Source organism: Nerophis lumbriciformis, linkage group LG17, assembly GCF_033978685.3.
Source record: "Nerophis lumbriciformis linkage group LG17, RoL_Nlum_v2.1, whole genome shotgun sequence".
Lineage (NCBI taxonomy): Eukaryota > Metazoa > Chordata > Actinopteri > Syngnathiformes > Syngnathidae > Nerophis > Nerophis lumbriciformis.
Window position 1 is genome coordinate 10718164 of NC_084564.2, and position 21837 is coordinate 10740000.

At 38.5% G+C, this 21837-nt stretch overlaps 2 protein-coding genes and 1 non-coding gene across 4 annotated transcripts in view; all 3 read left to right on the top strand.

The window, feature by feature from the left end:
• The window catches only part of atg16l1 (ATG16 autophagy related 16-like 1 (S. cerevisiae)), a 41327-nt gene extending 26441 nt beyond the window's left edge, over window positions 1–14886 (top strand). For both annotated transcript variants that reach the window (XM_061972433.1, XM_061972434.1), the window contains 6 exons: window positions 5560–5680; window positions 5757–5862; window positions 8133–8282; window positions 8358–8405; window positions 14259–14360; window positions 14431–14886. In XM_061972433.1, coding sequence (XP_061828417.1) covers window positions 5560–5680; window positions 5757–5862; window positions 8133–8282; window positions 8358–8405; window positions 14259–14360; window positions 14431–14524 — 621 coding nt within the window. In that variant the 3' untranslated portion in view covers window positions 14525–14886. The remainder of the gene's footprint in view (window positions 1–5559; window positions 5681–5756; window positions 5863–8132; window positions 8283–8357; window positions 8406–14258; window positions 14361–14430) is intronic.
• Window positions 5193–5460, top strand: LOC133614965 (small Cajal body-specific RNA 6). Its single transcript, XR_009816666.1, has one exon.
• A 1112-nt stretch (window positions 14887–15998) lies between the features above and the next one.
• The window catches only part of LOC133614463 (S-arrestin-like), a 26690-nt gene continuing 20851 nt past the window's right edge, over window positions 15999–21837 (top strand). The window contains exons 1-3 of the mRNA XM_072914980.1: window positions 15999–16059; window positions 18957–19024; window positions 19172–19232. Coding sequence (XP_072771081.1) covers window positions 18977–19024; window positions 19172–19232 — 109 coding nt within the window. The 5' untranslated portion in view covers window positions 15999–16059; window positions 18957–18976. The remainder of the gene's footprint in view (window positions 16060–18956; window positions 19025–19171; window positions 19233–21837) is intronic.

A 21837-nucleotide genomic window follows, 5' to 3' on the forward strand; every position in this document is an offset into this window, starting at 1 on the left:
TATCGGCAAGGCATGGGAAAATGCCGATCCAGATCCAGTTTAAAAAAAAACCTCCGTTCCGTGTTTTCCAACGCACCGACTTAAATAATACATTCCACTTTTCTGCTGCTCCCTAATTTCCTTTCCGCATTTTCCAGCACACCTTCAACACATCCACAGGTCTGTGGATTCTCATGCAGTTGCTTTTAGCTGCTGGCATTACACGACAGGCTCTTCTCACTCTTTCCTGTGTCTCCTTCTCACAGACAGCAAGCGCACCTTCTTACACACGTCACATAGTGTCACGTCATACGTCACATACGTATACGCCCTCCCCGAGCAGAAAGGTAGCAACATGGCTAATGTTAGCTGTGATGCTAGCGGAGCCGTGCGAGCAACCTTCCCTCTAAGGTGCGCGCCTGTGCAATTGCGCACTGCTCAAGCGTCCTCTGCGCACGACAAATCTATGCCACGCACAAAATCAAATAAAAAAATAAGCGCATAACAATTTTCGACACACGGAAACGACAGAGAAAACCGTTTTCGTCATCATTGTTCAAATATTGTATTGTCTGTCGAGACGCTTATCTCCATTCGGTGCCACACGCCCACACCATCAAAATGCCGGGACAAACATTTCCACATCAACACCGTATGAAAAAAAATAGTGATTTTTTTAGTTGTGATTTCCTTCTCTGCGTGAAAGTTTAAAAGGAGCATATATTAATGAAGTATGAAGAAGAATGTTTTAATGTAGACACATAGAATCATCATACTGCTGTGATTATATGCATCAAGTTTTCATTTAAGGCTAAGGCAAAATATCGAGATATATATCGTGTATCGCGATATGGCTTTAAAATATCGCAATATTAAAAAAGGCCATATCGCCCAGCCCTCGTTACCATTTCTGTTTGTCATGTATAATTTTGTCTATTTTGTGTTTATCCTTGAATAAACAGGTCAGTTTCTTGTTAGCAACCATTGTGTATTATTCAAACTCCCCTAATTCAGCTGGCTAGTTGTTATCAAGAGTACTAAAACCCTTTTCAACATGATTCTGACAACTAAGTAGCCTAAATAACTTTAATACATGCTCTGATAGCCCAGTATCGGTCGGGATCGGAAGTGCAAAAACCTGGATCGGGACATCTCGTGTGCGTGTGTGTGCGTGTGCGTGTGCGTGTGCGTGTGCGTGTGCGTGTGCGTGTGTGTGTGTGTGTGTGTGTGTGTGTGTGTGTGTGTGTGTGTGTGTGTGTGTGTGTGTGTGTGTTGTACATATTGTTATGAAGGTGTCTGTTACTACATTATATATATATACACACACACACTTGTGGTGTGCATATTGTACATATTGTTATGAAGGTGTCTGTTACTACATTATATATATATATATACTTGCAGTGTGTATATTGTACATATTACATATTTTATGAAGGTGTCTGTTACTACATTATATATATATACTTGCAGTGTGTATATTGTTATGAATGTGTCTGTTACTACATTATACATATACTTGCAGTGTGTATATAAAACGTTGATGAGGGTTTTGAAGGCTACAACGATGACTACCATTAGCTGCATTTTTCAAGCGTTTTTGAATCGTTTTTTAAATCGTAAAAAAAAGACGTGTGCTCTTGTCTCTCATAATGATTGTGAACGATAGGCAAAATTCCCAAAAAGTGCAGTTCCTTTTTAGGGCTACGGTACAATATTATTGTGGTATGTAAAAAAAAAAAAAAAAATAAACTTTTATAAAATATTGTGTTAAATGAAGTGGCAGGAATGTTTAGGATAAACATACTTACTGTAATTGAACACTAATATAATGCTAAAATGTTCTAATCATATTTATTACTACAAACATGTATTTTTAATTCTAAAGGATTTACCTGTACTGTCTCAACTTGTCTTCTACAGTGGACATTTTTTTATATCTGTTTTAGAAAAGGCAGTGTCTCAGAATTTAGTTAACGCACATTGTAAATACTTCCACAAATTGACGTTTAGCTTCCCTGGCTTCATCTTTTTTCGGGTGATGGTAGCTTATCAAGTGGCTTCGGTGTGCAGCAGGTACTTTCCCTCTGCGTGGTGTGTCTTGACCCAGTCTGTTTTGGCTTGGAACACGAACGTGGCACTCTTTATCACCTCCGCCACAGAGTTAATGTTTTCATCAGGTTTTGTCTGTTAGCAGCGTAACTCAAACAGTTCTTAGGATTTTGAAAATAAACGATTTCTCCTATCTACTACGAAGTGGAACACACTTTCTTTCCTGCTTCCTCTTTGTCTCCTTTTACGGTACGGTACGCCCCCACATTGCTGTCCTGCACTGCACAGAGGATTCTGGGAGATGTTATCTGGCCCCCCTAAGCAAAAGTGCCAGAAAAAAAGTACACTCACCGAGTTTTCGTTTGCTACCGTCACACGTTACGCCATTTATGACACTATTTTGAAACTGCAATACTACGGTATCTACCATACCTTTACAGCCCTCGTCGTGATATTGATAATTTCTTTTGACCTATTGAAAATGAGGAGCAGGAGAAAAATATAATAAATGTAAACATTTTTATTTGAAATGTAACCTTCCTCTAATTATAATGCCTCAGCTATCAAGGCAGAAAGGACATGTCAACACAAGCATGGAAAACAATCACTGTAAAGAAAATAGTGAAATCACATTAAACACTTAACAATAATTTCTTCAAATGAAAGTGCATTAATATGGAATATGTAAGAAATGCTCACTGAAGTGTAAGAAAATCGTGCAAAGTGTGAAAATGTAAACAGAGAGAAACCTGAACTATTTTTGCAGGTTTAGTGGCAGCTGTGCTCTAAAGGGTGAGCGCGGCTAAGGTGGTGTGGTATTGACGGTCTTGGTGGGGACGAGCGCCTTGCATCATTTACAGACCACATTGGTCTGACTACGGCCCCTTTTTTATAAAATTTTATAAATAAATGCATTAAAAAAACTGCCATACCTTCGAGGTGACATTTCTTGTTTTATCCACAAGTTAATTTTTACTTTACTTTCTCACTCCGTGCAAATAATCGACCCCTACACTGCAAAAAATCAGTGTTCAAAAACAAGAGAAAAAATACAAAAATTAGGGGTATTTTATTTGAACTAAGCAAAATGATCTGCCAATAGAACAAGAAAATTCGGCTTTCCAAAACAAGTAAAATTAGCTAACCTCAATGAGCCCAAAAATACCTTTTTAAAATAAGTATATTCTCACTAATAACAAGTGCACTTTTCTTGATAGAAAAAAAGAGACCTTTTTGCTCAATATGTTGAAAAATATTATTAAATTAAGTAAATGCTAGTGCCATTATCTTGACATAATGATTTTTTTTTCATGCTATAAGTAAGAAATTATTACTTTAAAAAAGTAGTTTTCTACTTGAGTGTTAATGACAACAGTTGATATTCTAGTTTCAAGCATGTTTTACTCAATTTAGGTCATCAAATCTCAGCAACAAGCTGTAATATCTTACTGAGATCATTAAGGACCAAAACCCTTAAAACAAGTAAAACACTCTAGCATAAAATCTGCTTAGTGAGAAGAATTATCTTATCAGACAGAAAATAAGCAAATACCACCCTTATTTGACATATTTAATCCTACTTAGATTTAAGTTTTTGCTATGTAGACAAGCAAAGTTGATAGTTGATACTGTTACCTGATTAGCTATTAGCGTGTCACTCTTACTGATCAGTGATCACTTCCTGCGTTGCTCGGTTACCAGAGAACGAGTGCCTTTGTTCATTCAAACAACCTTGTTTCGCAACTTCTGCTTTCTTTGGAAGAATGTTTTATTAAATACATTTTCTTTTTTTTTTTTGTCCATTGTGATATATATTGACATCGTTTTATCGCCCAGCCCTAGGAAGTACTGTTGTAGCTTTCTTGGGATTCTTTTTTTAATGAAAGTTTGAGCAAAAACTTTGTCCTGGTTTTCTTAATCTCTTATTGTCATACTTGCCAACCTTGAGACCTCCGATTTCAGGAGGTGGGGGGTGGGGGGCGGGGGGCGTGGTCGGGGGTGGGGCGGGGTGTGGTTAAGATATATATATAAGAAATACTTGACTTTCAGTGAATTCTAGCTATATATATATATATATATATATATATATATATATATATATATATATATATATATATATATATATATATAAATAAAATAAATACTTGAATTTCAGTCATCATTTATTTACACATATACACACACATAACACTCCTCTACTCATTGTTGAGTTAAGGGTTGAATTGTCCATCCTTGTTCTATTCTCTGTCACTATTTCAGAACACACACATTATACAAATATACATTATAAAATCAATAAGAAAACGGGAGCTCTAATTTGGGAGTCTGAATTAGGATCAGAAGTTCCTATATAAACATTGCGCACTCACGTCGCCATTTTGTATTGATTACTGCAGCTGTGCACTGGATTCATTCACAAATACAAACTACAACTCACAAACACTTTAGAGTTAGGCTCCACCATCAGAATGTGTACTTAAACTTACAAAGATCACATGGATATTATTCAGTGAGTTGATTCACCAAAACTAACCTGTTATACAGGAGGAAAAATCGCACACAGGACGTTTCAATTGTTCACGAACTGGTCGCGCTCATCAGAATGACAAGACACTTCCGGTCTGCAGGTGATAGCATTCAATTGGGAAGAAACGCCCTACTGCCCCCTACTGACCAATGTGAATACTGATAAATGTGGAATGACAGCTCCAAAAACGAATTCAAACCACAAAATAAAATAAATAAATCAACACAAAAATGTTACACATTATGGGTGGGTCACATGTGCATGTACAACAGGCTGTCAACACGTCACTCAGGTCCGCATGGAGCTCGAGGGGGCGTGGCCTCCAGCTCCGCCTGAATTGCGGGAGATTTTCGGGAGAAAATTTGTCCCGGGAGGTTTTCGGGTGAGGCGCTGAATTTCGGGAGTCTCCCGGAATATCCGGGAGGGTTGGCAAGTATGCTTATTGTACAGTCAAACATTGTGCTCAACAAATTAGTCACAGTCCAAATACAGAATCTGTACTTTTTTTCCTGATGATTGCAAAGTAATTCACCATGGGGCCGAAGAAAGTTGCGAAAGCCGGCACTTTATCAAAGTATTTTGCTGAAGTATCAGTTTTTTTTCTTTGAGACGTTGGCGTATGGCATTTAGCTCAGGTCCATGATGAGCAGTAAAAGGTTTGAGCTTAGACGAATCCCCCCCAGCCGCCATGTTGGCTCCCAGCAGCCCCTGCTGTTACCCCAGCATGCTAAAGTTGTGCAGTGCTGGTCCAGGTTCTGCTGACAAGCAGGATGTGACGTCACAAGCGACCTGTGGGGAGCGTTCACAGGCCGGCTGACTGACATCCGACACAAGCGAGCACGAAGGAGCGCCAGGCTGGGGCGGGAGAGTCTAAGCGGTGATCGCACTCCTCTGCTGAGACCACAGTAGCTCCGCCCACATAGCTGTCCAACCAGGAAGCGTTCGTCTTCTCCCATTCCCTCTGAGCTGCGGTGTAACTTGTGAGCACTTTATCTCCCCAGCACACCCTGACTGGACACAGTGGGAAGGTTCTGGCCGCTCGTTTCCTGTTGGACAACGCTCGCATCGTCTCTGGAAGCTACGACCGCACACTCAAACTCTGGGACCTCCGCAGCAAAGTCTGTACGTGATTGGTCGCTTTGAAGCGTTTTAGTGCCAGGCTGCACGCCAGGCTGAGTCTGGTCTATCTCAACTGCAGGCATGAAGACGGTCTTCACCGGGTCCAGCTGTAACGACATTGTGTGCACCGAGCAGTGCGTCATGAGCGGACATTTCGACAAGAAGGTCCGCTTCTGGGACATCAGGTCAGCATTTTTGTTTTTAATCCTTTGCCCAATTTGATCTTATGGGCAGGTAATGAAAATCTAGAATTTAGTTGTGACATCTTTGATAGAAAATGGTGAAATTATTTCTCTTTGTGTTTGGCAATGTTATTGTTTGATAATTGTTTGACGGATTTTAACTGTCTGACGGCGTTTGGTAGGCGTCTGACTGCGTCTGACAATTTTGATGTTTACCGGCAGCTAGGGGTGTAACGGTACACAAAAATTTCGGTTCGGTACGTACCTCGGTTTAGAGGTCACGGTTCGGTTCATTTTCGGTACAGTAAGAAAACAACAAAATATAAATTTTTGGGTTATTTATTTACCAAATTTGCAAAATCTTCCACCAAAAATATTTTTCTTAGTGGAATATTTGATCAGTATCTGTATGATCAGTGTCAGAACTTGGTCCGCATTGCCGGCAGTAAATCGGACACGTTTCCAGTGAAGGTTGGAGTCCGCCAAGGCTGCCCTTTGTCACCGATTCTGTTCATAACTTTTATGGACAGAATTTCTAGGCGCAGTCAAGGCATTGAGGGCATCCGGTTTGGTGGCTGCAGGATTAGGTGTCTGCTTTTTGCGGATGATGTGGTCCTGATGGCTTCATCTGGTCAGGATCTTCAGCTCTCGCTGGATCGGTTCGCAGCCGAGTGTGAAGCGACTGGGATGAGAATCAGCACCTCCAAGTCCGAGTCCATGGTTCTCGCCCGGAAAAGGGTGGAGTGCCATCTCCGGGTTGGGGAGGAGACCCTGCCCCAAGTGGAGGAGTTCAAGTACCTAGGAGTCTTGTTCACGAGTGGGGGAAGAGTGGATCGTGAGATCGACAGGCGGATCGGTGCGGCGTCTTCAGTAATGCGGACGCTGTATCGATCCGTTGTGGTGAAGAAGGAGCTGAGCCGGAAGGCAAAGCTCTCAATTTACCAGTCGATCTACGTTCCCATCCTCACCTATGGTCATGAGCTTTGGGTTATGACCGAAAGGACAAGATCACGGGTACAAGCGGCCGAAATGAGTTTCCTCCGCCGGGTGGCGGGGCTCTCCCTTAGAGATAGGGTGAGAAGCTCTGTCATCCGGGGGGAGCTCAAAGTAAAGCCGCTGCTCCTCCACATCGAGAGGAGCCAGATGAGGTGGTTCGGGCATCTGGTCAGGATGCCACCCGAACGCCTCCCTAGGGAGGTGTTTAGGGCACGTCCAACCGGTAGGAGGCCACGGGGAAGACCCAGGACACGTTGGGAAGACTATGTCTCCCGGCTGGCCTGGGAACGCCTCGGGATCCCCCGGGAAGAGCTGGACGAAGTGGCTGGGGAGAGGAAAGTCTGGGCTTCCCTGCTTAGGCTGCTGCCCCCGCGACCCGACCTCGGATAAGCGGAAGAAGATGGATGGATGGAATATTTGATGTGAAGTAATGGGAACCTTAGGTCAATAATTCATAACAACATTGATTTTGATTCAATATTATGTTTTGAGCAATGACAGTTTGAAAGAAAGAAAAAAAACAGCTGTGTTTTATTAGTCATTTTCTAAATGACATTTAACCTTTAAGCTTTTTTTATTTCACTTTTGTTATGTTTTTGTTTATTTTAATAGTATTTTTAGAATGTGCCGTGGGCCTTTAAAACATTAGCTGTGGCCCTCAAATGGCCTCCGGGGCACACTTTTGACACCCCTGCTATAGATAATACAAAATTAAATGTGATAAATCTATGGATGAAAAGCAGAGCCTGGCGACGCATGCACGTTTATCATAACTCTCTCTCTCTCTCTCTCTCTCTGTCTCTGCCCCTCCCTCACCAATGCTGCTGCGCGCACAATTTGTTTTGTTTTTAACCCCTTCTTAACCCTGAACGTACATTGAAAATACACGCAACCCTAACTCAAAATGCCGGACATTTGAGGCATTTAAGAAACTCCGCCCTGACAGCTCCGCAAAAGAGGACATGTCCGGTGAAAAGAGGACGTATGGTCAGTCTATCGTAGCCCGTTTGCTGCTAGCATGCCGTGTGTTGTGCCTCGGTGTGCATTGTTTACACAACGTGCGTTACGCTACTTAATATGTCCGTGTGGAAACTCGTTCGGTACACCTCTGAACCGAACCGGAACCCCCGTACCGAAACGGTTCAATACAAATACACGTACCGTTAAACCCCTACCGGCAGCGTTTGATAATGTTTAGCCATGTTGATCCCCTTCTTCCTGTTGTCGTCTTTTGACACATCGTCGCAGAAGAGAAGGTGACAATGATTTGGTTTCAGGGCAGAGAGCATCGTGCAGGAGCTGGAGCTTCAGGGCAGAGTGACCTCTTTGGACCTGAACCACGACCGTATGGACCTGCTGACGTGCTCCAGGGACGACCTGGTGAAGATTGTGGACCTGCGCACCAATGCTGTGAGACAGACATTCAGGTTTGTCTTGGGTGCGCTCGTCCTGGGACTCCATCGCACGGCGAAACTCAAGTCTGTGTCTCTTGTTGTCTTCAGCGCTCAGGGCTTCAAGTGCGGTGCGGACTGGACCCGAGTAACCTTCAGGTGGGTAAAAATTAGTCATCAATTATTTTATCCCAGGCTTAAATCTCTAAACAGGGGTTCTTATAACCTTTTTGACCTCAATGCCCAACTTTTCCACTACAGAGGGGCCCACTCAAATATTAACACTGAATTAGTCATCTTGGTCTTGATGATTTGAATCATAATCAATCATTATATCTAACATACTTGCAGTTTACAACCTTGTCAAATGATATGAAAGCTTGTGTTCATCACAAAGATTATTATTAACCTTAAGCTGATTAGGAAAAACTAATATTAACCAAATATATTGCATAAGGGACTCACACATAACTGACAAGAAATAAATGTGCTAACATAAACTAAATTATTAATGAATATGTTAAATAAGCGTTTAATAAAATTAAAGTGCAAGTGAAAATACAACTTCACCACTTTAGTTATGTTTTGCCCTTAAGAAACTTCTCTATGACTTTAGCTCCAGACTTCTTCTGTTTGTTTGATATTGTCATTACTGCCACAATTGGTGGACAAGTGTATTACAACTGAGTACTGCCCATACTAGAGATGCGCGGATAGGCAATTATTTCATCCGCAACCGCATCACAAAAGTCGTCATCCATCCGCCATCCACCCGAACTAACATTTTATTAAAACCGCACCCGCCCACACCCACCCATTGTTATATATCTAATATAGACGATGCAAGGCATTAGTGAGGTTATAAAGCTTTTGCCTGTTAAAGAAAGGAGACTGATCCAATGCAGCAGAGACATTCAATGCGTGCCACGCTGTCACGGCCCAGACGCACACCAGTGCGCAATCATCTGGGAGCCGCGCTGAGCGCACCTCCAAGTGCGCTCGCGCGCGCGTGCGTCACTCAAACTGCTGCAAGCAGCTGCGTTCTATCTTGTTTTAACATCCTGTGGCACTCTTCTGGGATCACGGCGGACGAAACTGCTCATGCTCAGGGTGTTTGTGGAGGTTCGGGGTTTTGCACAAATGTGATGCACCATGTTAGATGTCCCGGTTTTGTGACTGTCGTAGACATAAACAGCGTCGCAGCTCTTGCAAATCACGTAGCCAGCATTACTATCATCCTGATTTACAACCTCATAAAAATGAGTCCACGCTGAACTTTTCTGGCCTTTTTTTCCCCTGGTCTTTAGTATTCCCTTTTTTAGTTTGTCGCGTACCACGTTTGCTGCCGGCGTTGACATCTTTTTTTTTTTTCTTCTTCTGTTGTGGCATATGCTGCAGGTGCCTGCTCGTTTTTCGTATGTGGGTAACAACATTTAACTATGTATATATATTTCCGAATTGGTTTAACTGCCACCCGCCTGAATCTATTTAAAATCTAATTTTTTTTCATTTCAACCGCCCGACCCGCGGATAATCCGCGGACTCCGCCCATACGGACCACCGCTGATGAATATATTTTTGGCGACCTATGGTTAAACAGAGCTATATATAGAGAGAGTTTGGCTACCCTGGTTTCAAAGTTGGCAGCAAAATGGCGCCCCTGTGAGGGCCTTTTGACTAATCTGAGAGTATGGCCAGAGGATCTCCAGTATGATTGGTCAAATGCCCCCTACGTGACTACAGTGCGCCATTTTGCTGCAAACTGTGAAACCGAGTAGGTCATAATCTGTCTATACACGGCTGCAGGTTAAACACTGCTCTCGATCAAACTTCAGGTCTATTTGTTGATAAAAAGTAATTATATTTTTTTATGTTTAATGCTCTTTTTGCCAAAACCCTGTTTTTATGCCAACAACACTAAATAGGCAATATTTCCCCCCCAATAAATTCAAAGTGGAATATATCATGTGAAGGAATTGGAGCTTTAAATGAGTTCATTCATAACATTGATTTTAATTCATAATTTTTGGAGCAATGACTGTTTAAAAAAAATTTAAAAATTCCACTCAAATAATTAAGGATCCAAAAGGGCCCCCACTCATTAGTGTTAAAAATGAGATTCAATTATTATTATTTTTTAATTATATTATATGTATATTAGGTCTGTGCGATAATAACGGCCTGCCGTTATTATCGGCCGATAAATGCTTTAAAATGTAATATCGGAAATAATCGGTATCGGTTTCAAAAAGTAAAATGAATGACTTTTTAAAACGCTGCTGTACGGAGCGGTACATATCCGGTAAAACACGGACGTAGGGAGCAGTACAGAGAAGTTGCGTCTCCCAGTCAGCAGCCCCTCCACTCTCCCCTCTCCCACACACAACACAGGAGTGAACGACTGCAGCATGAGAGGTTTACTGGCGACGCTTAATGACCTCATCAAACCGCCGCAAGCGGAGCATAACAACAACAAGAGTGTGTTGTTGCCGGTGCTGTAGCCGTGGCGAACAAGGGAGCTCGCTCGGTGACTAACGACACCATGTTTGGGATTATTTTAAAGTGTGTCTGACAGATAAAAAACTGGCAATTTGCAATGACTGCAAAAAGTTGGTTATGCGAGGAGGAACCAAGACGTCTCCCTTTAATTCGAGCAATTTGATCTCCCACCTCTTCAAGAATCCTAAGGAGATACACGATGAATACAAGCGGAAGATGGATGAAAAGCAAACACCGAAAAAAAGTAATACCACACATTTGTCACTTATAAAGACTCCGCAGAGTAAAAAACAAAAATACAACAAAAGCCACCCCAGGGCGAAAGCTCACGTTGTGGTCCGGGACGACGCACGCAGTATGGCAAAAACTACGGTGGTGTTTGGTGTGGCTAGTCTGCCCAGCATGGCGCACACTTTGTAGCTCGCAGTGAACGGAGGTGCCCTGTCTCAATGCAGCATTTCCGAAGCTCTGGCTGACTGCTTGGCCACTTCAAGCACTCACCACTAGCTTCCAGCACATTTGTGTTACTCATACAAATACGTTAGAGCAGGGCAGATTGAGCCCAGTTTATAATTTCCTGTTATACAGTATGCCAGGCAGTCTTGCACTAAAGGAGGACTATGTTATTGTTTACTTTATTACTCTAGTATACTCTGGACAGAAGCTGTGTGCCTTCATTGTTTTTGTGGCTGTTGTTTTGAGGCATCTTTAAAAAAAATAATGCACTTTGTGAAAGTCAAAGTATGGTAATACCCATAGTTGTAGTGGGTATCAGGATTATCTCAGGGAGAGCATGTCCCAAATTCCAAGTTGCTGTTTTGAGGCATGTTAAAAAAAAGAATGCACTTTGTGACTTCAATAATAAATATGGCAGTGCCATTTTGGCATTTTTTTTCCATAACTTGAGTTGATTTATTTTGGAAAACCTTGTTACATTGTTTAATGCATCCAGCATCACAACAAAATTAGGCATAATAATGTGTTAATTCCACCACTGTATATATCGGTATCGGTTGATATCGGAATCGGTAATTACGAGTTGGACAATATCGGATATAGGCAAAAAAGCCATTATCTGACACCTCTAATATAAAATATATATATATATATATATATATATATATATATATACAGGTAAAAGCCAGTAAATTAGAATATTTTGAAAAACTTGATTTATTTCAGTAATTGCATTCAAAAGGTGTACCGGTAACTTGTACATTATATTTATTCATTGCACACAGACTGATGCATTCAAATGTTTATTTCATTTAATTTTGATGATTTGAAGTGGCAACAAATGAAAATCCAAAATTCCGTGTGTCACAAAATTAGAATATTACTTAAGGCTAATACAAAAAAGGGATTTTTAGAAATGTTGGCCAACTGAAAAGTATGAAAATGAAAAATATGAGCATGTACAATACTCAATACTTGGTTGGAGCTCCTTTTGCCTCAATTACTGCGTTAATGCGGCGTGGCATGGAGTCGATGAGTTTCTGGCACTGCTCAGGTGTTATGAGAGCCCAGGTTGCTCTGATAGTGGCCTTCAACTCTTCTGCGTTTTTGGGTCTGGCATTCTGCATCTTCCTTTTCACAATACCCCACAGATTTTCTATGGGGCTATGGTCAGGGGAGTTGGCGGGCCAATTTAGAACAGAAATACCATGGTCCGTAAACCAGGCACGGGTAGATTTTGCGCTGTGTGCAGGCGCCAAGTCCTGTTGGAACTTGAAATCTCCATCTCCATAGAGATGACATGGCACCCCAAACCATCACCCAACCATGCAAATTTTGCATTTCCTTTGGAAATCGAGGTCCCAGAGTCTGGAGGAAGACAGGAGAGGCACAGGATCCACGTTGCCTGAAGTCTAGTGTAAAGTTTCCACCATCAGTGATGGTTTGGGGTGCCATGTCATCTGCTGGTGTCGGTCCACTCTGTTTCCTGAGATCCAGGGTCAACGCAGCCGTCTACCAGCAAGTTTTAGAGCACTTCATGCTTCCTGCTGCTGACCTGCTCTATGGAGATGGAGATTTCAAGTTCCAACAGGACTTGGCGCCTGCACACAGCGCAAAATCTACCCGTGCCTGGTTTACGGACCATGGTATTTCTGTTCTAAATTGGCCCGCCAACTCCCCTGACCTTAGCCCCATAGAAAATCTGTGGGGTATTGTGAAAAGGAAGATGCAGAATGCCAGACCCAAAAACGCAGAAGAGTTGAAGGCCACTATCAGAGCAACCTGGGCTCTCATAACACCTGAGCAGTGCCAGAAACTCATCGACTCCATGCCACGCCGCATTAACGCAGTAATTGAGGCAAAAGGAGCTCCAACCAAGTATTGAGTATTGTACATGCTCATATTTTTCATTTTCATACTTTTCAGTTGGCCAACATTTCTAAAAATCCCTTTTTTGTATTAGCCTTAAGTAATATTCTAATTTTGTGACACGGAATTTTGGATTTTCATTTGTTGCCACTTCAAATCATCAAAATTAAATGAAATAAACATTTGAATGCATCAGTCTGTGTGCAATGAATAAATATAATGTATAAGTTACACCTTTTGAATGCAATTACTGAAATAAATCAAGTTTTTCAAAATCTTCTAATTTACTGGCTTTTACCTGTATATATTATTTTTATAACTTTCAAAACTTGAATCACTATATCAACTTCAGATCATTTATCATTTATCTATTTGTTGATTTTATTTTTATGAATTTTTTGTCAAAGAAAACTGGTCTTATGACAAAAATGCAAAATTTCCCCCCCATTTTTTTTTTTAAAGAGGAATATTTGATGTGAAGTAATTGGAGTTTCAAGTAGGTCAATAATTCATAACATTGCATTTAATTCGGTATTTCGACAAATTACATTTAAAAAAAATAAAAATACTTAAAATCCACGTAATTCTCGGGTATCCAAAAGGGTCCCACTCATAAAATCATGCATTAGCACATACTGTAAGTCATATCTTGTTTTACTTCAATGCTTAGTTTCCAAATAAACTTCAGATCTATCAGTCGATTTATAGTTTTTTTTATTATCTTTGCATGTTTTTTTGTCAAATAACTCAAAATATACAATATTTTCCCCAAAAAAATGTTTTTGAAGTGGAATATTTGATGTGGAGTAATTGGAGCCTTGAATGTCAATAATTCATAACATTAATTTTTATTCATTATTATTTTTTGAGCAATGACAGTTTGAAAGAAAGAAAAAACAGCCTGCATGGCAGCTTTGTGTTATTAGTGTCAAAATTGCAACTTTCTCTCGTTGCATTTCACCTCTTTGCTCTTTTATTCCACTTTTTATATATTTAAAAAAAAATTATTCTTAGAATTTTCCGCGGGCCCATAAAAAAATTGACTGCGGGCCGCACTTTGAACACATACATCTGCCGTCCAATCAAGACGTGACTTTATCTTTCTGTTTGAGAGCATGGTCTGCAGAGTGTGAAGCTACCCGAACATCAAACAAGGATCAGCACAGTTTTTGTGTTTTTGTTTTGAAGTCCTGATGGGAACTATGTGGCCGGAGGGTCTGCAGACGGAGCACTTTACATCTGGAATGTTCTCACAGGGAAGGTGGACAGAACCCTGGACCGCAACCACAAGTAAGACCCTTCCTTCCGGCGCCACTTCTGTCACATGACTTGTTTTTAAAACTGTTGTCGTTGACCACAGCTCAGCCATCAACTCTGTGTCATGGTCGCCATCAGGCGTGTACGTGAGCAGCGTGGAGAAAGGCAGCAAGGCCATCTTGTGGTCCGACATGTGACTGAAGGCCGTGGCGTGCTCAAAGTGGACCAAAACACTGCAGCTTTTCTCCCGCCTTCACGCCAGTGCCACGCGCCAGATGTTTATTTTTTCATGTCTTGCTCGGAGCGCCGAAAGGCCGAGCGTGAACGGACGTCAGCGGTCGGCCTGCTGAGTCGGAGCGATTTTGAGACTTATCAGCTCAGCGCTCGCGTCGGGTCGGCACGTGCTTAGCGACCTGCGTGTACATAAAGGTGACGCACAGTCGCTGTGAAGAACACTGTTCAGGCGCCACATCCTGTAGGAAAAGACTGTGAATGTCTGAAATCTAAATATGTTGACTTTGTACACAAAGTGAATAAACGTGTCAAGGAACCTCGCTAACCTGAGCTTCAGCACTTCCTCCTCGCCCAGCTGGACGTCACAAAGAAAAAGCGTGCGTGCGTGTGTCAGTACCAGTTATTCCTCCAAGGGAATCTTAAGTTCTTTCGATGACATATGCTGAGTAAGAGGGACCATCAAGACAGAATTGGAATATTTTCTACTTTATACCAAAGCTTTAGGAGATCAACTTAATCAATACATATCGGCTGCTCTAGTTGATCTGACATTCCAAGGGAAAAACACTCTTTTCACACACAGAAAGCCCCCATCTCCCCCCTCTCAACACTGATAAGAAACCAATGGGGGAGGTTTTCACATTCCAAGGTTGAGACTAGAGATGGCATGCCGATATTATCAGCTGATAAATGCGTTAAAATGTATTATTGGAAATTATCGGTATCGGTTTTTCTATCTATCGGGTTTTTTATTTTTTTTTTTTTTATTAAATCAACATAAAAAACACAAGACACACAATTAGTGCACCAACCCAAAAAACCTCCCTCCCCCATTTACACTCATTCACACAAAAGGGTTGTTTCTTTCTGTTATTAATATTCTGGTTCTTACATCATATATCAATACAGTCTGCAAGGGATACAGTCCGTAAGCACACATGATTGTGCGTGCTGCTGGTCCACTAATAGTACTAACCTTTAACACTTAATTTTACTCATTTTCATTAATTACTAGTTTCTATGTAACTGTTTTTATATTGTTTTACTTTCTTTTTTATTCAAGAAAATGTTTTTAATTTATTTATCTTATTTTATTAATTTTTTTAAACAGTACCTTATCTTCACCATACCTGGTTGTCCAAATTAGGCATAATAATGTGTTAATTCCACAACTGCATATATCGGTTGATATTGGTATCGGTAATTAAAGAGTTGGACAATATCGGATATCGGCAAAAAGCCATTATCGGACATCCCTAGTTGAGACATAAAACAGGCATCTGAACTGTCTAAAGAAACTGGTAGAAGGAACAAAGGAAAAGTACTAGCTTCTCTAAAAATGTCTATGTAAAAACAAATAACTTTTAAACATATCTGCATCCTTCCACAATGTGTGTGTGCGTGTTAATAACCATCTTGCTGAGCAGGCGTCGTGTGTGTTTATAAGTCCAGCTGGCTCACAGTGATCAGCTCAAGTCTTCATCAGCAGCATTGTCAGGTGCGTCAGCTTCTGTCTAATCAACATTTATATTCTATAATATTTAAACTGCTGTCTTTTCGATTTCCTGTTCAGATCTGTGACATTAACATGGAAAACATTAACTAATTTGACCTTTTGATTAATAAGAGTACATTAATGTTTTGTAGGGAGTGTTACGGTACATGTTTTTGTAAACAAATGTGCCGGTACTGTACGAAGGTGTAGGAGTTTCCACCCGGTGCACATAGTGTAGGGGACAGGAAGTGAGCCTTAAAATAGTCGTCTAATTGGTAAACAAATCCGTGCTGCTAGATGTACGACTATCGAAATCCGAAATTATGTTATTTAATAATGTATAGCCATTTGATACTTTGAAGAAACGGTATCGTTACCCCAGCACTCGGCAGCTATTAGCATTAGCAACCAAACGGGATACTTCCGGCCCGCGCTTTTTGTGCGTCGTCTTGGCAGTCAGGTGGGGGCGCTGTTTCATATAACGTGTAGCAATCAGAAATACTTTTTTTCTGTTTCATTGTATCCTCTAAAATATTTTCTTAAGTATCCGAACGTTTCCTGACTAAACACAGAAACCTGTGACGAGGCCGCGCGAGCCGAGCCAACTTGGACATTCTTTCATAAATACATTTTTAAATGGTGAGTATTGCTCACATAATCACGAGTGAAACGTGCGAATAACGAGCATAAAACATTTTAAAATGTGAATACAACTGAACTATTTAATATCCAAACTCAAAGACTATAACGTTATTTGCATGAACAATTGTGTAGCGACATGAAAAACAAAAACAAAAAACGGGTAGGTTGTGTACCCCAACTTCACCGCTAGATGGCGACAAACGCACATTATTATATTCGTCAATTCTCTCAAACGATCTCCAATCAGACTCTTAAAAGCATACTTGCCAACCCTCCCGGATTTTCCGGGAGACTCCCGAAAGTCAGCGCCTCTCCCGAAAACCTCCCGGGACAAATTTTCTCCCTAAAATCTCCCGAAATTCAGGCGGAGCTGGAAGCCACGCCCCCTCCAGCTCCATGCGGACCTGAGTGACGTCAGGTGCGCAACACCAAGTAAATCGTTGGCCAACCAAAAAGTAACCCCAAAATAAATAAACAACCCAACCAAAAAATGCAGCAGCTCAATTAAAAAACTGTACTTAAGCCACATTCTTTTCTTTTTTTTTTTAGTACTGAACTCTTAACCCTCATTTGTAAAAAAATAACATGCTTATTATACAAACAGTATTTGTACACCTTTAACACAGATTTTTATACTGTCTTCAGAGATTCAGTTTTTTTGGTGGTACTCGAAACCTTTCTGGGTACCTGCGAAAGGGTGTTCAGCATGGTAAGAAAAATAGTGACAGAGAATAGAACAAGGATGGACAATTCAACCCTTAACTCAACAATGAGTAGATGAGTGTTACGTGTGTGTATATGTGTAAATAAATGAACACTGAAATTGAAGTATTTCTTTTATTTATATATATATATATAATAAAATAAATATATATATAGCTAGAATTCACTGAAAGTCAAGTATTTCTTATATATATATATATATGAAATACTTGACTTGGTGAATTCTAGCTGTAAATATACCCCGCCCCCCCACCTCCCGAAATCGGAGGTCTCAAGGTTGGCAAGTATGCTTAAAAGTCTTGTTATTCTCTTAATGTGAAACGTGTATTAACATTAATTACAAAACAATCATTTTAAGTTAAAACGAGGACTTAAAACACAAAATATCGAATATTTTCTCCCCCAAATATTTCAAAGTGGAATATTTGATGTGAAGTAATTGGAGCCTTGAATAGGTCAATAATTCATAACATTGATTTTGATGCATTATTATTTTTTGAGTAATGACAGATTTAAAGAGAATAAACATCCTGCATGGCTTCTTTATGTTATTAGATTTAAAATTGCAACTTTTTCTTGTTACATTTCACCTCTTTGCTCTTTTATTCCACTGTTTTTTTTTTAATGTGCCGTATGTGTTTAAAAATTAGTAGCCCGTTTAAAATTAGTAGCGTTTATTTCACAAAATCGATTTTGGAGACAGGCGTTTAAAAGAAGCAGGCGGTTATTTGCACAAGGCTTTTATTTATTTTTGCACCAGCCTGCACTAAGCCATTATTTGGTTACAATGGTTACTGTCCAGTATTTTTTTTTTTCGTACAAAAAAACTTTAAATGTAAAAGCTATTGTAAACATACAAACAAAAAAACAAGAGATCAACATGAGGTAGGCTATCAAAAGACAAGAGATCAACAAGGCCTCAACATGGCAGTAGAGCAACAATTGTCAAATAGAATACCAATACTAAAAATAAATAAACTTTTTAAACAAAGCAGCCTACCGGGAAAAATAAAATGATGGTACCAAGTACTCAAGTATAAAACCCACCATCAAAATAGAACAATAATACTGTCACTTAAATAAAATAAAGGCTACAGTTATCCAAGTTTTAAATAAAGCAGCATACAGGAAAAATAAAATGATGGTACCAAGTACTCTATAAAACCATCAAAACAATAATACTGCAGCAAACGCAACCCCAGTAGCATTTTAATCTAAATTATGCAAATAACAGCCCATGGGCGGCTATTTGGAAATAGGCGGTTATTAGGAAGAGGCGGTTAATTCACAAAATGGGGTCAGACCCCGGGCGTTTATTAGGACATGGCCGGTTATTTGGTAATATACGGTAATCAACCAAACTGACTATAAACTGAAGTACATACCAAAGCCCTGATTCATCTTTAATGTGCTAAAATAATTGCGAGCGTTTCCCTCCCCCCCCTAACTCCCCCCTTCAGAAGTTAATTGAACACAATTTTAAGAAGTCTATTTTATTTGAATTATTATTATCCAAGTGTGTTTTCCTTCTGCAGGTTGATACGCGCGAGTCAACATGAGTCCCAAACGAGTCGTGTTCAAGAAAACATCTCGCGACAAGTCTGTAAGTTCTGTTGTCGTGGCAACACAAAATCTTTTGTGCTCCACTTTGGGTTTTTTTTTAAATAGTATTTTTAAAAGTTGCAAGTGACTAAAACAGTGGTGTTTGCCACGTTGTATCAACATAAATATGAATGATGTTGTTCCCCAGGTGAGCATCTACATGTCCAACAGAGACTTTGTGGATCACTGTGATCATGTGGATCCAGTCGGTGAGTAAGAAGCCATTAAAATATGTATATATAACGTTTTTCAGGCCGTTTCCACGCTTGGAAAGCGTTTATCATTTATACACCAAATAATAAATAGTGAGAATCGGTTTGAATGGAATTGAATCATGAGTTGAAAGAATCTCATCTCTAATGGACGATACAGCACATTTTGATATCATCCAAATGTATAGATCAAGTTTGGTCCTGGGGTCCCAGAAGGTCTCAGTCATAAACATGTTGAAGATAACTTTTTTTTATTCAACGCTTCAATCTGTAGATTTATATGGCGATATAAAGTTACTTTATTTTTTTTATATTTGACCTTTTTGTTAAAACAGTGTTTAATGTCAAAACACAAAATATGCAACATTTCCCCCTGAAAAATGTCAAAGTTGATTAGTTGATGTGAAGTAATTGGAGTCTTAAATAGTTCAATAATTCATAACATTGATTTTGATTCATTATTTTTGAGCAAAGAGTTTTAAAAAATCTAATTTTTAGGGCTCATAAAAGTTTTAAAAATAAGCGTAGAAAGTAAAGAAATATATGACTTAAGTCTCGAGATTACCTTCAGATCTATTAGTCGACAATACGTTTTTATTATTGTTTTTGTTTGTTTTATGCCCTTTTTGTCAGTTTTTTTTAATATGGCAAACAGATTTGCAATATTTTCCGCAAACTTATTTAAAAATGTAATATTTGATGTGAAGTAATTGTAGCCTTACATAGGTCAATAATTCACAACATTGATTATTTTTGATTTATGTTTTTAGCAATTAAAAAAATAAAAATACAATTCCACTAAAATTATTGGGGATTCAAAAGGTTCTCACTCATAAAAGTGTTAAGTCATTCTTACATTTTTTTTTTTTTTTTTACTTTCTTACTTATAATTGACAGGTAGATCAACTTTAGATCTACCTGTCAATTATAAGTTATTATATATTTATATTTGTTTAATGCCCTATTTGTCAAAGAAAACTTAGTTTTTTATACGGCAAAACACAAACTATGCAATATTTTATCCCAAAACATTTTTGAAGTGGAATATTTTATGTGACGTAAATGGAGCCTTAAATAGATCAATAATTCATAACGTTTATTTTAATTTATTATTATTTTTTGAGCAATGACATTTTTTATTTTTTTTTAATCCTACTAAAATTATTGGGAATTCAAAAGGGTCCCACTCATACATTTTGTTTAAATAAATCATACTTTTTTTTTTTCATACTTTCATTGCTTAAATCTCTAGTTCAACTTCAGCTCTATTCGTTGATAAGTTTTAATTTTTATTTTTTGTTTGTTTTATGCTCTTTTTGTCAAATAAAACTTATTTTTTTATATGGCAAAAATAATTGCAATATTTTTATGGCAAATATATTCAGAAATACATTAATTGGAGCTCTAAAATTTTTTTTTTTACTTTCTTACTTATAATTGACAGGTAGATCAACTTTAGATCTACCTGTCAATTATAAGTTATTATATATTTATATTTGTTTAATGCCCTATTTGTCAAAGAAAACTTAGTTTTTTATACGGCTAAACACAAACTATGCAATATTTTATCCCAAAACATTTTTGAAGTGGAATATTTTTTGTGACGTAAATGGAGCCTTAAATAGATCAATAATTCATAACGTTTATTTTAATTTATTATTATTTTTTGAGCAATGACATTTTTTATTTTTTTTTAATCCTACTAAAATTATTGGGAATTCAAAAGGGTCCCACTCATACATTTTGTTTAAATAAATCATACTTTTTTTTTTTCATACTTTCATTGCTTAAATCTCTAGTTCAACTTCAGCTCTATTCGTTGATAAGTTTTAATTTTTATTTTTTGTTTGTTTTATGCTCTTTTTGTCAAATAAAACTTATTTTTTTATATGGCAAAAATAATTGCAATATTTTTATGGCAAATATATTCAGAAATACATTAATTGGAGCTCTAAAATTTTTTTTTTTACTTTCTTACTTATAATTGACAGGTAGATCAACTTTAGATCTACCTGTCAATTATAAGTTATTATATATTTATATTTGTTTAATGCCCTATTTGTCAAAGAAAACTTAGTTTTTTATACGGCTAAACACAAACTATGCAATATTTTATCCCAAAACATTTTTGAAGTGGAATATTTTATGTGACGTAAATGGAGCCTTAAATAGATCAATAATTCATAACGTTTATTTTAATTTATTATTTTTTGAGCAATGACTTTTTTTTTTTTAAATCCTACTAAAATTATTGGGAATCCAAAAGGGTCCCACTCATACATTTAAAAAAAAAAAAAATCATACTTTTTTTTTTTCATACTTTCATTGCTTAAATCTCTAGTTCAACTTAAGCTCTATTTGTTGATAATTTTTAATTTTTATTTTTTGTTTGTTTTATGCTCTTTTTGTCAAACAAAACTTAGTTTTTTATATGGCAAAAATAATTGCAATATTTTTATGGCAAATATATTCAGAAATACATTAATTGGAGCTCTGAATAGGTCAGTAGTTCCTAACAACGACGATTCTGATTCATTATGTATTGAGCAATAACCGTTTTTAAAAAATCCCACTAAAATTTTTGAGGATCCAAAAGAGCAAA